General features: G+C 41.9%; 2 protein-coding genes across 2 annotated transcripts in view; one reads left to right on the forward strand and one right to left on the reverse strand.

The window, feature by feature from the left end:
• Positions 1-14067, forward strand: part of DNTT (DNA nucleotidylexotransferase) — a 618183-nt gene that overhangs the window by 227965 nt on the left and 376151 nt on the right. The gene's annotated exons all lie outside the window — the stretch shown is intronic.
• On the reverse strand, positions 2279-10019 carry LOC143930700 (endogenous retrovirus group V member 2 Env polyprotein-like). Its single transcript, XM_077455237.1, has 2 exons — positions 9591-10019; positions 2279-4166 (listed from the first exon to the last, which is right to left on the reverse strand). Exon 2 carries the CDS (start codon positions 3977-3979, stop codon positions 2702-2704), a length of 1278 nt encoding a protein of 425 aa, XP_077311363.1. The 5' UTR covers positions 3980-4166; positions 9591-10019; the 3' UTR covers positions 2279-2701.

The following is a 14067-nucleotide window of genomic DNA, read 5'->3' on the forward strand; positions in this document are numbered from 1 at the left end:
TGCTGAGGTAATGTTAAGACAATGCCTGAGATCCTGGGTGATGTCAGTGAGCAAATATGGCAACCATATTTAGTCAACAACATTAACCGGGATCAATAGTCCTATGATATGACGAGTGCCCCCCCTTCCCCAATGGACTTGATTTTTTTCAGGAATTTGGATGGGTCAATGGCTACGTTAGTTCAGCATGTCCGTGAATGGCAGACAGGCTGGGTTTGCCTTGAACACATTCATGCCCGACCCAAGCCTAAATTATTCTCAATAAGCATCCCTAATGAACAGTCTGAGATGTAACTTTGGTTTAATTTATAGTGATTCTTTAATTTGCCTGCAGGGCAAAAAAAAAACACAACATAATTTCCTGTAGTTACCATGGTAGAATGAAACCAATATATAGAAGGTAACAGCAAATGGAGTTTCGAATCACTCTCTTCCAAAATACCCAAACACTTTTGTAATAGAAAAAGAAAGAATGGTCCCATCCTCTTCATGTTTTATTATTTGGTCCAAAAAATACAGGTGCATCCTAATGTAACAATGCTGTGGAATCTATTCATTCAATAAGCCTTAGGCAGTCATATGCTAAAGGAGTATAGAATGTTCCCTCTGCATCAGAGAATAAGGTCAAGCCATGTTCACTTTAAGTATTCAATTCTAAATCATGTGCAGGAGAAAAAACAGGATTTTTATATGAGCATTTTGGATGATTGAAGTGACTGCAGCTTCACATTACTGACATTGCAAATGAAAACTCTCAACTTCTTTAGCAAATCAAGTCCACAAAGTGTGCACTTAGTATGGCCGAAGCAAAGGTTTGCCTAAGTTTAGGTGCACTAACTCAATATACTACTGAAATTCTCCTAAAGTGAGGTTGACATTGATGGAGATATAGTGAGGGATTTCCTGTAAAACTGGCATACATAAGTAAACATACAAATATATTTCTTCTGTATATATTTTAAAGTGGGACATAATCACAAAAGTGATGGTAGAAAAAAAGACCAAGTGGCACTGGTCCATTGGGTCTGCCTTTTATTTTATTTTTTCTTTATACGGGTTTTGTTTTTGTTTTTTTGTAATTTTTTTTTTCGTTCACTGAAGTTACTCTTCACCTGCGTCCCAATACCTCCCCTTTTGCCTAGTATTTTATTTTTACTCCTATACCTACTTTTTCTTTCTAAGCTGTAGTCTTCTTACCAAGCAATGTCAATGTCACCTTTTCCCTGTTTGGCTGCTTTGGTGGGGTAGGCATTCTTCTGTGCAGTGCTCAGGTGCTAGTCCTGCTCAGTCCTCGAGTACAATAAGACCCCTTTCACACCGACGTAGGTTTCAGTTGTTTTAGCGCTAAATATAGCACCTAAAAACAGCCTCCCTTGCCTCCCCAGTGTGAAAGCCCGAGTGATTTCACACTAGAGCAGTGCAATTTCGGGACAGGAAAAAAAGTCCTACAAGCGACATCCTTGGGGTGGTGTAGGAGCGCTGTATACAGTGCTCCTACACTGCCCCTGCCCATTGGAATTAATGGGCAGTACTTTGGAAGCGCCCGAAAAGTATTTCGGAAGCGCCGCAACACGGACGCTTTTAACCCCTTCTTTTGGCTGCTAGCGGGCGTTAAAAGCGTCCCACTAGTATCCAAAAAGCACTGCTAAAACAGCAGTAAAGCGCTGCTAAAACTAGCAGCGCTTTACTGCTAATGGGCCAGCCGGCCCAGTGTGAAAGGGGTCTAACCCAGCCTGCATGATGACACACCCCCTAGGGCATATAAATGACAGGCTGGGTTTACAAGGAAATAGTCAGAAAGTCATAGGGGTTGATTTTTATAAAACTAGAAAAATCTGGAGCAGCTGTGCATGGTAGCCAATCAGCTTCTAACTTCAGCTTGTTCAAATAAGCGTCTAAAAAATCTGGTTTCTATGCACAGCTGCACAATATTTTTCCCTCTCCAGTTTTAGTAAATCAACCCCCTACTGTCTTTTTGCCCTGAAGAGGACTGTCAGTGCTGGACTGAGGAGGAAGTTGCAAACAGTGCTGAAACTTAGAGAGTGTAGGTCAGTGGCGGCTGGTGCTCAAAATTTTTGAGGGGACGCAAGCAAACTGAACATTTTTGAAAAATACTGGAAGAAAAACATCAATTGCAGCCTTACTGTGCCCATCAAATGCAGCCACTGTGCCCATCAATTGCAGACACTGTGCCATCTGTTATGACTGATTTCTGATTGGGACTCTAAAACAAAGTTAATACTGCAGCTGCAGGAACAGATTCACAGGACTCAATCACTGTGTTTAAAATGTCCGTTCAGTGTCAAAATTTATTATTACATGTTATTTTATACATAGATAAGAAAGGGGTGGTGTGAGATGTTATTAAAAACTAACAAATAGAAATATGTTATTAAGAGCTAAACAAATAGAAATATATTATTAAAAGCTAGCGAATAGAACAATTGCAAAAGTAAAACAGTGAGAAGGGAGGGGGGAGTAGAGAGTGTTTAGTAGGAGAGGTTTCTGTGTGTTAGGTGAAGGTTACAGAACACTAAAGCAAAGGAGGACAAAATGGAGTCTCTTGTGCTTAAATGAACAGTACAGTGAATGTCCATGTCATTTCCCTCCTTTTGTTTATTTGACACCATTCTTCTCCGCGTTACATTCAGCCGATTGCTGGTAACTCCTGTTACATTGGCGCAGAGAGACGGCGTCCTGTTCAGCTCTCTCCTAACTTTCTCACAATAATGGGTTCATCAGGGCTGGTGGACCATTTGTCGGTACAGCGGGTAGTCACACGGAGGCACAGCCTGATGAGGAAGTAAATGACAAATATGAGAAATAGGAACATCGCAATGTAAGCGCCTAGTTTCTGTAACCATGTTGCTATACCATATAAAAAGTCACCAAAACCTCCTAAAGCCTTAAAGGGGTTCCATCCATCTTTAGCAATATCTCTGGCCTTATTCTGTAGTTCTCTTATCTTAGCAAGATGTCCTTTTATAATGTCCTCATTATCAGAAATGTATATACAACAGTCGGTGCGAAATAACTTACACATCCCACCTTGAGCTGCAGTGAGAAAATTCAGCGTTAATCTGTGCTCTAATACTACTTTTTTAATCTGAGCCATTTCTTCACTTAATAAACCTATATCAGTGGTAGTAAGGTTAATAATCTCATCTACAATTCTAGTGTAATTATTTATTCTTTTCATTGCTTCAATTCCCCATCCTGTCCAGGAAGGGAACCATGACCATGCCATGTCGCCTTCAGTGAACAGCTCTCTTTTGAACACTAAAGGGTATTCTGGACTTTGATCTGCTCGCACTGTATCTTTGCGAACAGCCAAAGCAGGTGCTAACTTCCCAATATAACATGTACCTGTAACATTAGCAGGAAGCCAGGCGTAAGCTTTATTTCCACATATATAATATAACCCTCTACGTATGGACGGTATGCCTGCGCCTAAGAAACTGGAAGCAATAACATGGAATCTCAGGTAACCGATATTTTCACATATTGGGAACTGTGAACAATTTGTACTATAAAGGGTTCTATTTAGTTCTGGATCTGGGATATAATAATATTGACCATGGTTTCCTCCATAAACTGTAATCTTTGCCCTGGTGCAATCTGAATTGCCCAACCGTGTACATTTAGTGTTAAACGGGCATGTAATGTTTAAACAAATCTGTGGAGTGTCTATCTGTTTCGAAACCATCAAAGTTACTGATCTGTGCTCATTAGCTGTGGAGACGATGTATGAGCCATTTATTCTGGTCCTGTTTAGATCAGTGAATTTGAGAGGCATTGCTATCATGGGTATTGTTCCTGTTTGGGGATGTAAGTGAGAACACACCCAGCAGTCACTAGCGTTGCTATGGGTTGCATACAATTTTAACATTTGTATGAAAGGGTTATGTTTCCATGTCTCTGTTCTCACAAACAACAAAAAGAAAAAGAACAACATCATCATTTTTTCAAAGGATATCATCACTTCAGGATTTTCTTGCAGTGACTGGCGTGAATCCAGGAGGGCTTTCCTTCCAACTTGACTGCGGAACCGGTTGTCAAAAGCACCAAATGTGGTCCGTCAAATTTTGGTTCTAGCGGCTTTCTGACGTGTCGCTTGACCACCACCCAGTCACCTGGTTGGATTCTGTGAATACCTGAAACAGAATCTGGGTCGGGGATAGATTTATAAACACCTTCATGTATTTTATTCAAAGTTCTTTGCAAAATCTGAACATATTCTAACAGACTAGAGTGAGAAGCCTGCAACTGTTGGGGAAAATATAGCCCTGTTTTGGGTGGCCCTCCAAATAAAATCTCATAGGGGGACAGCCCATGTGGTTGTTTAGGGGTAGTTCGTACAGAATATAGGGCTAATGGCAAAGCTTCCACCCATCCTTTTCCTGTATCTGCTTTAATTTTTGCACATCTGTTTTTCAAAATTCCATTAAGTCTCTCAACTTTGCCACTACTTTGTGGATGATAAGGTGTATGGAAAGCTTGCTGTATGTGAAGGGCTTCCATTACCTCTTTCATTACTTCCTCAGTAAAATGGGTTCCTCTGTCACTCTCAATCGTTTCAGGAACTCCATATCTACAAACTACTTCATTCAAAATTTTCTTTGCTGTTGTTTTTGCATTTGCTTTGGCTACCGGCCAGCACTCTGGCCAGCTTGAAAACATGTCAATACAAACTAAAACGAACTCATAGGTGCCTATTCTGGGCATCTGAATGTAGTCTATTTGAATTCTTTGGAAAGGGAAATCTGGCCTAGGAGAATGCTTTTGGGGAACATGGACAGGCCTCCCTGCATTGTACAGAGCACAAGTGAGACATGAAGCACAAAACCTGGCTGCAAATGCACTAAATCCAGGTGCTATCCAATAGCAGTCAGTAAGTGCCACCATCGCGCCCTTAGCAAGATGACTGACGCCATGTGCCAGTTGTGCTAAAACTGGGTACAAACTCCTGGGTAGACACCACCTGTTGTCAGCGCTCCACAGGCCCTGCTGATTTTGGGTAGCATTACATTTGTTCCACTTATCCTTCTCTTCATCAGGGGCCTGGTTCTGCAACTGAATTAGAGTTTCTACATCCCACTGCTCTTGATGAGGGGAATCTGTCCCCGCTACCTGGGCGACCCCTACAGTGGGTGTGACTCCCAATGCCATAAGGGCAGCATCCTTTGCCGCTTGGTCCGCTAAAGCGTTTCCTCTGGCTGTCATGTCATTTCCCCTTGCATGCCCTTTTACCTTCAAGATGGCAACTTCTGCTGGTTTCTGAAAGGCCTCAAATAGCCGCTCTATGAGTTTTGCATGTCTCACTGGCTTCCCTGCACTAGTCAGGAAATTCCGTGCTTTCCAAATAGGCCCAAAATCGTGAGCGATTCCAAACGCATATCTGCTGTCAGTGTAAATGTTTCCCCTTTGATTCTCTAGGAGATGACATGCTTTGACTACAGCACACAACTCCGCTTCCTGTGCTGACATCTGGGGTGCCAATGCCTCCTGGTGTAAAATGGTGTCTGTAGTAGTTACAGCAAAACCTGTGTGTGGCTGACCATCATCGGTGTAAAATCTGGAACCATCTACAAATAAGTGTGTGTCACAATCTGATAAAGGCTCATCTTTTGCTGGTGTGACAGAGGCCCTTTCTACCTCCATCAAAGCCATACAATCATGAGAAAAACTCTCTGATTCTACATCAGTACCATTTGTTGCATCTTTCTCATCAATTATAGGAAGAAGAGTAGCCGGATTTAAAGTAACACACCGTTTGATTGTTAAATTCGATGGAGCAAAAAGAGCAGACTGGTACTTGTCAAATCTACTGGCAGACACATGTCTGGTATTTACTTGATTCATGATTTCCTGTACTGCATGTGGCACATACAGGATCAGAGCAGAATCTAGTACAAGCTCAGTTACTTTGTCTAGCAGCAAAATGCAGGCTGCTATGGCTCGCATACAACTGGGGGAGCCTTTAATGACAGGGTCTAATGAGGCTGATACATACATCACAGGCCTCTGTTTGTCTCCATGTAGCTGGGTGAGTACACCTGCAGCAAATCCATTGACTTCATGACAGAACAACGAGAAAGTCTTATTATAGTCAGGAAGTCCAATGGCGGGAGCTTCAGACAAAATTTTAATAAGCTCCTTCATCTGCAATTCATTTTCCCATGTGAGGTCGAAAGGGTTTCTAGTGGTAGCCTCATATAGAGGAGCCATAAGTTCTGATGCATTTGGAATCCAGTCCCTACAATATCCCACTAACCCCAGGAAGGCACGTAGTTGCCGTACATTTCTTGGCTTTTCAAATTTTTGTAGAGTTTTAACTCTATCTGGGGTTAGGTGACGGATTCCATGTGAAATGCAGTGACCCAGGAAGATCACTTTCTCTTGGCAGTATTGTAGCTTATCTTTGCTAACTTTGTTGTTACTGTTATAGAGAAACATGAGAAGGCTTACGGTTTCTCTGCTACAAATGTCTTTTGTATCAGAACAAATAAGCAAATCGTCTATGTACTGAAGCAAGACTGTGTTTGGGTGTGAGGGGGACCATTGGTCCAATACCTGCTTTAACGCAGTATTATATTCAGAGGGGCTACTCACACAGCCTTGGGGCAATCTTGTCCATGCTAATTTTTGGGCGTCATTGGTAAAAGAAAAGATATGCCAGCAATCTGGGTGCAGAGGCACCGAAAAGAAAGCATTTGCAAGATCAATCACTGTAAAGCAGGTGCTGGAGGCAGGTATTCCACTTAGTAAAGTGTGGGGATTGGGCACAATCGGGGTATCTGCCTCAATTATTTTGTTAATGGCTCTCAAATCATGCACCATGCGGTATGTCACCTGCCCACCCTTCTTGTCTGGCTTCTTTGCAATTGGGAACAGGGGTGTATTGACTTGGGACTTAATTGGTACAACAACCCCTGCGGCTTTCAGTTGAGTGATTTGATCCTTTATCCCCTCAATCTGAGCAATACTCAGTGGGTACTGTTTAATCTGTGGGAGATGGGCTCCTGGTTTAATTTTTATCATGACTGGGGTGCAATCCAGCAGACCTACATCATATTTGCTGGTGGCCCATAATTCAGCAGGAATCACTTTCAATTCTGGTGGAAATGGCGGAGTGGAGTCTTGAATTAAAAATACTCCACACGCAGTATTTAAAACTTCTCCTGACAGACTACTGACCACTTGGACTCCTGTAGGAGTGTAGTCTATGTTTGCTAAAATTTGATTCAAAATGTCAGCTCCCAAAAGATTGGTAGGAACTGTGTCTGAAACTAACACTTTAGTGACAATTTCTGTTTGCTGTCCTAGCCTGAGTTTAAGTGGCTTGGACTCAACCAAATCAGTAGAGGTCCCGGTTAGGCCAACACCAGAGATAACATTTGTAGATAATAATCCTGGAGGTAAGTCCTCTATATTAAAAACACTTCGGCTTGCACCAGTATCTATTAAACAGGTTAATTCTGTTTCTCCTCCAGGATAGGGGAGTTCTCGTAAAAATACTTTTACTCTGGCCTCGGGACCATTGTCTCCCCTATTTAACATGATTGATACTGGCATGCCATTTTCCTATGCCTGATCCACTGCTTTTGGCAGAGAACTGGGATCAGCATGAGGTGCCTCTGAGCTCTTTTCCAGTCTACGGTCAGGAAGATGGCAGTATTTGGCTATGTGTCCTTCCCCATCACAATTGTAGCATATGATTGGTCCCCGATTGCCACGATTTCTGACATTGCCTTTACCTCTTCCTCTACCTCTCTGCTTCCCCACATACATAACCTTGGGTTTGCTGTCTTTTTGGTTAATCCTGTTTTCTATGGATAACAGGATAGGCAGGACGTCTCGAATAGACATATTGCCTGCCTCAGGCCTTGCTGTGAACAACTTTTCTTTCAACTGGGGTATTAAACCATCAAGAAACCTTTGTTTCACCAGTTGTGTAGATGGACTTGCAGTTTCTCCCGCCTTCTCTTCCTCTATTTTAATGCCTGCTTCCTCAGCCATATCACTTAACCTCCTCCAATAAGCCCCTGATGCCTCCTCTTTCCCTTGCTTGGCATTCATAAATTCAGCATGTCTGGTTTGTCCATATATTTGGGGCAATTTTTCCTTCAATTTCTCACAAACCTCCCGTCCACTAACCATCTTACCTAGATTTTTGATGTCTACACCACATTCTTTAAGTATATAACCAGACATGTTGCTTCCCACTGCTTTAATAAGAAGCTGATGAATGTCAGTAGCAGAAGCCTCATATGCTTCCTGTGCAGCGCTAAGTTTGTTTGCAAACCCAATTGGATTCTTTCTAGGGTCTCCCAATCCCTCTAATATGGATCTCATATCTTGGGGACTAAAAGGTACATGCCATTTAATTTGAGACTTACTGTCAACAGCATTACCTTCAAAAACTAATTGGGTTCTGACAGGATAAACTGCAACAGATTGATCTATGACCGGGGCAGAAGGGGCGGCATCTCCCTTCTTTCTCTCTTCATCTTGCTGCCACAATTTGGAAATTATGGTTTGCTCCGGAAGTTCAGACTCTATCTCTCTTTGTCTGGCCAAAGCCTTAAGTTCAGAGAGATCTAGTTTTGCATATGTGCCTTTGGATTTATGCCAATCATCTGTTTCTAAGATTCGAGCCAAATCCCTCTTTGTAGGTTGATATGGGGCTGTTAAACCTCTGCTCTCTACTATATTGCCCAGCTCATCTTTTGTATGTTCCATGTAATCTAATTCTTTTGCTTTTGTGCGTGGACCCCTTAAAGCCAAACTGGCAGCCACATAAGGTGGGGGGTCCTCCTCTACAGAGTCTTCTGGCCAAACGTAGTAAATTTGGGCAGTACTTTTATTAAACATCTCCATCAAGCCAGTTTGATTTGCTACTTTAGCTTCTGTCTCCCATGTGCAAGCTATTCTCCACGTTCCTTCACTGCACAGTAGTGGGCCATAATCGTGCAGAAAAGTTTGCCATACTTGTAAATCAAAAGTCCCTTCAGATTTTAAAGGTTTAGCTGTTCCTTTTGTCCATTCTACCCATTTATCTAGGGGCTCAGTATAGGCGGAACCGTACCTTCGGTTCATATATTCTCTAGCGCTCATCTTGCGCTGGGCATTTTCTGAAGGCTTCTCTCCCTTCATTCTCTTAAATTAATGCCCATAATGACTGGCCAGTCTTCTCTATCTGTGCCTATACACTCTTGCCTCTAAAACAAATAGTACAGCAAATCTGCAGATTTACAAGAAAAGTCTCCACTTATCTACGTGGATAGAAGGGGTTTATGACAATAGACAAAACACTCATTAAGAGACCCTCCTCGTCTCTTCTCTTCTCTGAGTTTTATCTGACCCTACCATGCGCCTCTGACCCAGGTCGCCCACAAGGAGTCAACGCAGGGAACTGCAGAGGATTCTCCCTATCCACACACAGTCCAGCCCGTGAAGGGGGACACAAACACATTCACACACACACGTTACCCAACCAGAAAGGTCCGAGAGTGGTCTGGTTTCCTTGAGAACCGACAGATAGGATACATAGGAAAGGCAGAAATATAGCAAGCTTAAGGACAGCTTACCTAGCCGGCATTTAGATGTCTGCGTTCCCGATGATCCAGATCAAAGCGCGGTTCCTTCTGGAAACTCTGCCAAGCTCCTGATATTCTGACTCGCCAAAACTGTTATGACTGATTTCTGATTGGGACTCTAAAACAAAGTTAATACTGCAGCTGCAGGAACAGATTCACAGGACTCAATCACTGTGTTTAAAATGTCCGTTCAGTGTCAAAATGTATTATTACATGTTATTTTATACATAGATAAGAAAGGGGTGGTGTGAGATGTTATTAAAAACTAACAAATAGAAATATATTATTAAAAGCTAGCGAATAGAACAATTGCAAAAGTAAAACAGTGAGAAGGGAGGGGGGAGTAGAGAGTGTTTAGTAGGAGAGGTTTCTGTGTGTTAGGTGAAGGTTACAGAACACTAAAGCAAAGGAGGACAAAATGGAGTCTCTTGTGCTTAAATGAACAGTACAGTGAATGTCCATGTCACATCAAACGTAGCCACTGTGCCATCAATTTCAGCCACTATGCCCATCAAATGCAGCCACTGTGCCCATCAAATGCCACCACTGTGCCCATCAAATGCCACTATAGTGCCCCATCAAATTGCAGCCACTGTGACCCCAGCCCACCCGCTGTCTTGGTTGCTGGTCATGCAGTGGCGTACTGTATCCTCCATGTGTCTCGTCTTCCTGCTTCCTGCTAAACGTTCCAATAGCAGCAACTGTCCTTTCAGCCAGTCAGGTGACAGATATCAGACCCACGCTACCTGATTGCCAATGTTCTGTGCTCCGTGTCCACCTTTTTTGAAGCCTATTAGAGCCTATGGCTCTAATTGCTGGGTTCTCTGGATCCTAAGCATCACAGATTGGGGTAAAGGACCGATGACAGCAGCTCTTTACCACATGATCGCTATGTCCTGCGCATGTCCGGTTCAGCTCCTCCCCTCTCCTCACATGCAATCAGTATCGAAACAGCATGAGTGGGCTGTCTCTGAAGTGCCCACAGCATTGATCTGTCCTAGATCATACCTAATCCGTGCCTCAAACATGCCCATCCATGCCTCAAACTTGCCCATCCGTGCCTCAAAATACAAGTCTATGCCCATACATGCCCATTTGTGCTCATCCATGCCACATCAGTGCGCATCCTGACGGTGCTCTCTGCATGTTGGACCTCTATATCTGACCAGTCTGTGTAAAAGTCTCACACATGTGGTATCACCATACTCAGGAGGAGTAGCAGAATGTATTTTGGGGGTCATAAATATCTTATAAATTGACCACTTTGTGTAAAAAAGTTTTCTTCCAACATTTTCCAAAAACTTGTGAAAAAAAATTACATGTTCAAAAGACTTATTATGCCTCCTAGATTATGTGTTGGGATGTTTGCTTTCCAAAATGGGGTCATTTTGTGGGCATTTCCATTGTCCTAGTGCTCCAGGGTCTTCAAAAGTGTAATAGGTAGTCAGGAAATTAGATGTGCAATTTATGTCCCTAGAACACCTGACGGTGCTCCCTGCATGTTGGGCCTCTGTATGTGGCCTGGCTATGAAAAAGTCTCACGCATGTGGTATCGCCATTCTCAGGAGGAGTAGCAGAATATGTTTTGGGGTGTAGCTGCAAGTATGTGATGCCATGTGGGAGAAATAATCTGTTAATATGACAATGTTGTGAAAAAAAAAAAAAACTTTTTTTGCAAAGAATTGTGGGAAAAAAATTACAACTTCATAAAACTCACCATGCCTCTTACTAAATACCTTGGAATGTCTACTTTCCAAAAAGGGGTCATTTGGGGGGTATTTTTACTTTCCTGTCTTGTTAGTGTCTCAAATGAGAGGCTGTCAGTACATCAGGTGTGATCAGATATGATCAATTTTCAGTGATTGGCACCATAGCTTGTGGACCCTATAAGGGCTCATTTACACTTCTGCTTCAACACACATTAACGGTTAGTTTACACTTGCTCCAAAACATGGCTTCGGACATGCTTTGTTAAAGCTCTCTGAACGCTAGCCAAAGCTCCTGTCACTGAATAAAATGGTTAGCTTTCAGTTCTGTTTACACCTTTCTTTTGCTTTACTTCGACTTTGCTTCAAAAATTATACCCCATGCAGCTTTAGTGGTGCTTCAATACATCTTCAAAGCCTCCATAGAAGTCAATGGCAAAGCTCGTTTGAAGCTCCACTGAAGCTCCACTGAAGGCTCATCGATGGCTCATTGAAGCTCCATAGATGCTCCACCAAAGCCTCATTAAAGACCCACCAAAGCCTCATTGAAGCATCAAGCAAAAGCAAGGTGTAAACAGGATTGTAAGCTAACCATTTTATTTAGTGACAGGAGCTTTGACTGGCCATCAGAGAGCTTTAAGAAAGCGTGTCTGAAGCCATGTTTTGAAGCAACATTTTGGTTATATAATACAGTATATGTAGCAGTATAAATTTTGTCCAAAACGTATGAAGAAAAATTACTTTTATTTGCAAAATGTTATAACAGAAATGAAGAAAAAGGCATTTTTTTTCACAATTTCCTGTCTTATTTATTTAATAGAGCAAAAAATAGAAAACCCAGTGGTGATTAAATACCACCAAAAAAAATCTCTATTTGTGCGGAGAAAAGGACAAAAATCTCTGGGTACAGTTTTGCATGACTGAGTAATTGTCATTCAAAATGTGAGAGCACTGAAAGCTGAAAATTGGCCTAGTTAGGAAGGAGGTAAAAGTGCCCAGTGGGCAATTGGATAAGCAGGTCATATGAAATGTTTCCTGCCCCTCCTGGCACACTTTATTTTTCTTTTATTCATTCGATTGAATGGGCTTCATCATCGCAAAGCAAAGCACCCTTTTAAAGCAAGAAATGCACACTTGCTTTATATGGAGAACATGCTTATCACCCCTGCTTCACATTTATAAATCAATCAACATATACCTAAAAACAAACAAAGCACACTGTTAGCCCTTGTACACACGGTCGGACATTCCAACGGAAAATGTCCGATCGGACTGTGTTGTCGGATAATCCGACCGTGTGTGGGCTTCATCTGACTTTTTCCATCGGAATGTCTGACCAAAAAAGTTTGAGAGCTGGATATAAAAATTTTCGACAACATGATCCGATCAGACTTTGTCCGATCGTTTGTAGAGAATTCCAATTGGACAAAGTGCCACGCATGCTCAGATTAAATTCCTAGACCAAAGGTATTAGCTACTAGCCTAAACGTAGTCCCGTCATAACTAAATAACCTCATCACATTACGAACGATCGGATTTTTCGACAACTTTGTCCGACGGTGTGTATGCAACACCAGTTTCGGACAAAATCCGTCGGAAAAAAAACCTACGGATTTTGTTGTCGGAATGTCCGACCTTGTGTACATGGGCATTAAACAAGCAAAGCAAACTTTTATGAAGCAAGCAGCAGCACTTTATCAATGCGCTGATGCTTCAAGAAAAGCAGCAGTTTGGTTGTGGTCAGGCGATATCACTGCAATACACAGCACTACCCAAAAGATAAATATATAAAAAAAATTAATAAATCATACAATCTATACAAATAAAAAGAAGTGCATTAAACCAATACATCAGTGCATCAATAAATAAATTAAAAACAATAATTCATGACAAAAATGCTGTGCAAATCAATAAAGATGCATAAATCATTACATCAATAGTCCATCCAACTACTTTACAAATGAGTCACTTTTTAGACACTTTCTTTTAAATCTCTCTGGTGGCTTAGCTTAAAGTGTATGAAAACCTTAACAATTAACTTTTCCTATTTTCTGCTATTTGGGTGTCCGTTTATGAAGCAATGATCAGTGGAGATCCAGAGGATCGCCGCTGATCACAGCCCATAAACAGTATATAAACCAGAGATAATCGGGGGAGATGTGTTTGAACTTGTTCTCCCGCCGATTATCTCCGCACATGGAGAATCCACATAGACTGACACAGTAACGGTCACTATATGAAGCTGTGATCTCAGCGCTTCACTTGTGATCTGTGTCAGAATTCACACGCCCCGATTCACCAACTCAGAGGTGGAGAACCGGGGTAGTGAAGAGGGAATCGGGGGGATCTGAGGAGGAAAGAGGAAGATAATTAACTTCCTTATGCCTCGTTCAGACCCCCCAACACTGTAACCATGTCCCCCTGTCATATGTATGTGTATACATATATATACATATATATATATAATGTGCATATGTATATATATATAATGTGTGTGTATATACATGTATATATAATGTCTGTGTGTGTATACATGTATATATTATGTAGGGGGACGCTTTATTTCACTAACATTAATCACACCGCGTGTCAGTGTATTGAGCTGTGATAATTTATCACTGCTTAATATAATGACATCTGTGTGTATCAGTGAATTTCTAGTACTGTAATCTCGTAAAGTCTCACGAGATTCCAGTATTAGGGGCCGTTCTCCAGTGTTAGAAGCGTTTGTAGATCTCTTCACTCCTCCAAGTGTGAAGCGA

The sequence above is a fragment of the Lithobates pipiens genome, unplaced genomic scaffold (assembly GCF_037356315.1).
Source record: "Lithobates pipiens isolate NorthernLeopardFrog02 unplaced genomic scaffold, aLitPip1_a1.2 Scaffold_25, whole genome shotgun sequence".
In the NCBI taxonomy this organism is placed as follows: Eukaryota; Metazoa; Chordata; class Amphibia; order Anura; family Ranidae; genus Lithobates; species Lithobates pipiens.

Coding starts and splice junctions, on each gene's coding strand:
- LOC143930700 (XM_077455237.1), bottom strand. CDS start 3,979: ATGATATCCTTTGAAAAAATGATGATGTTGTTCTTTTTCTTTTTGTTG.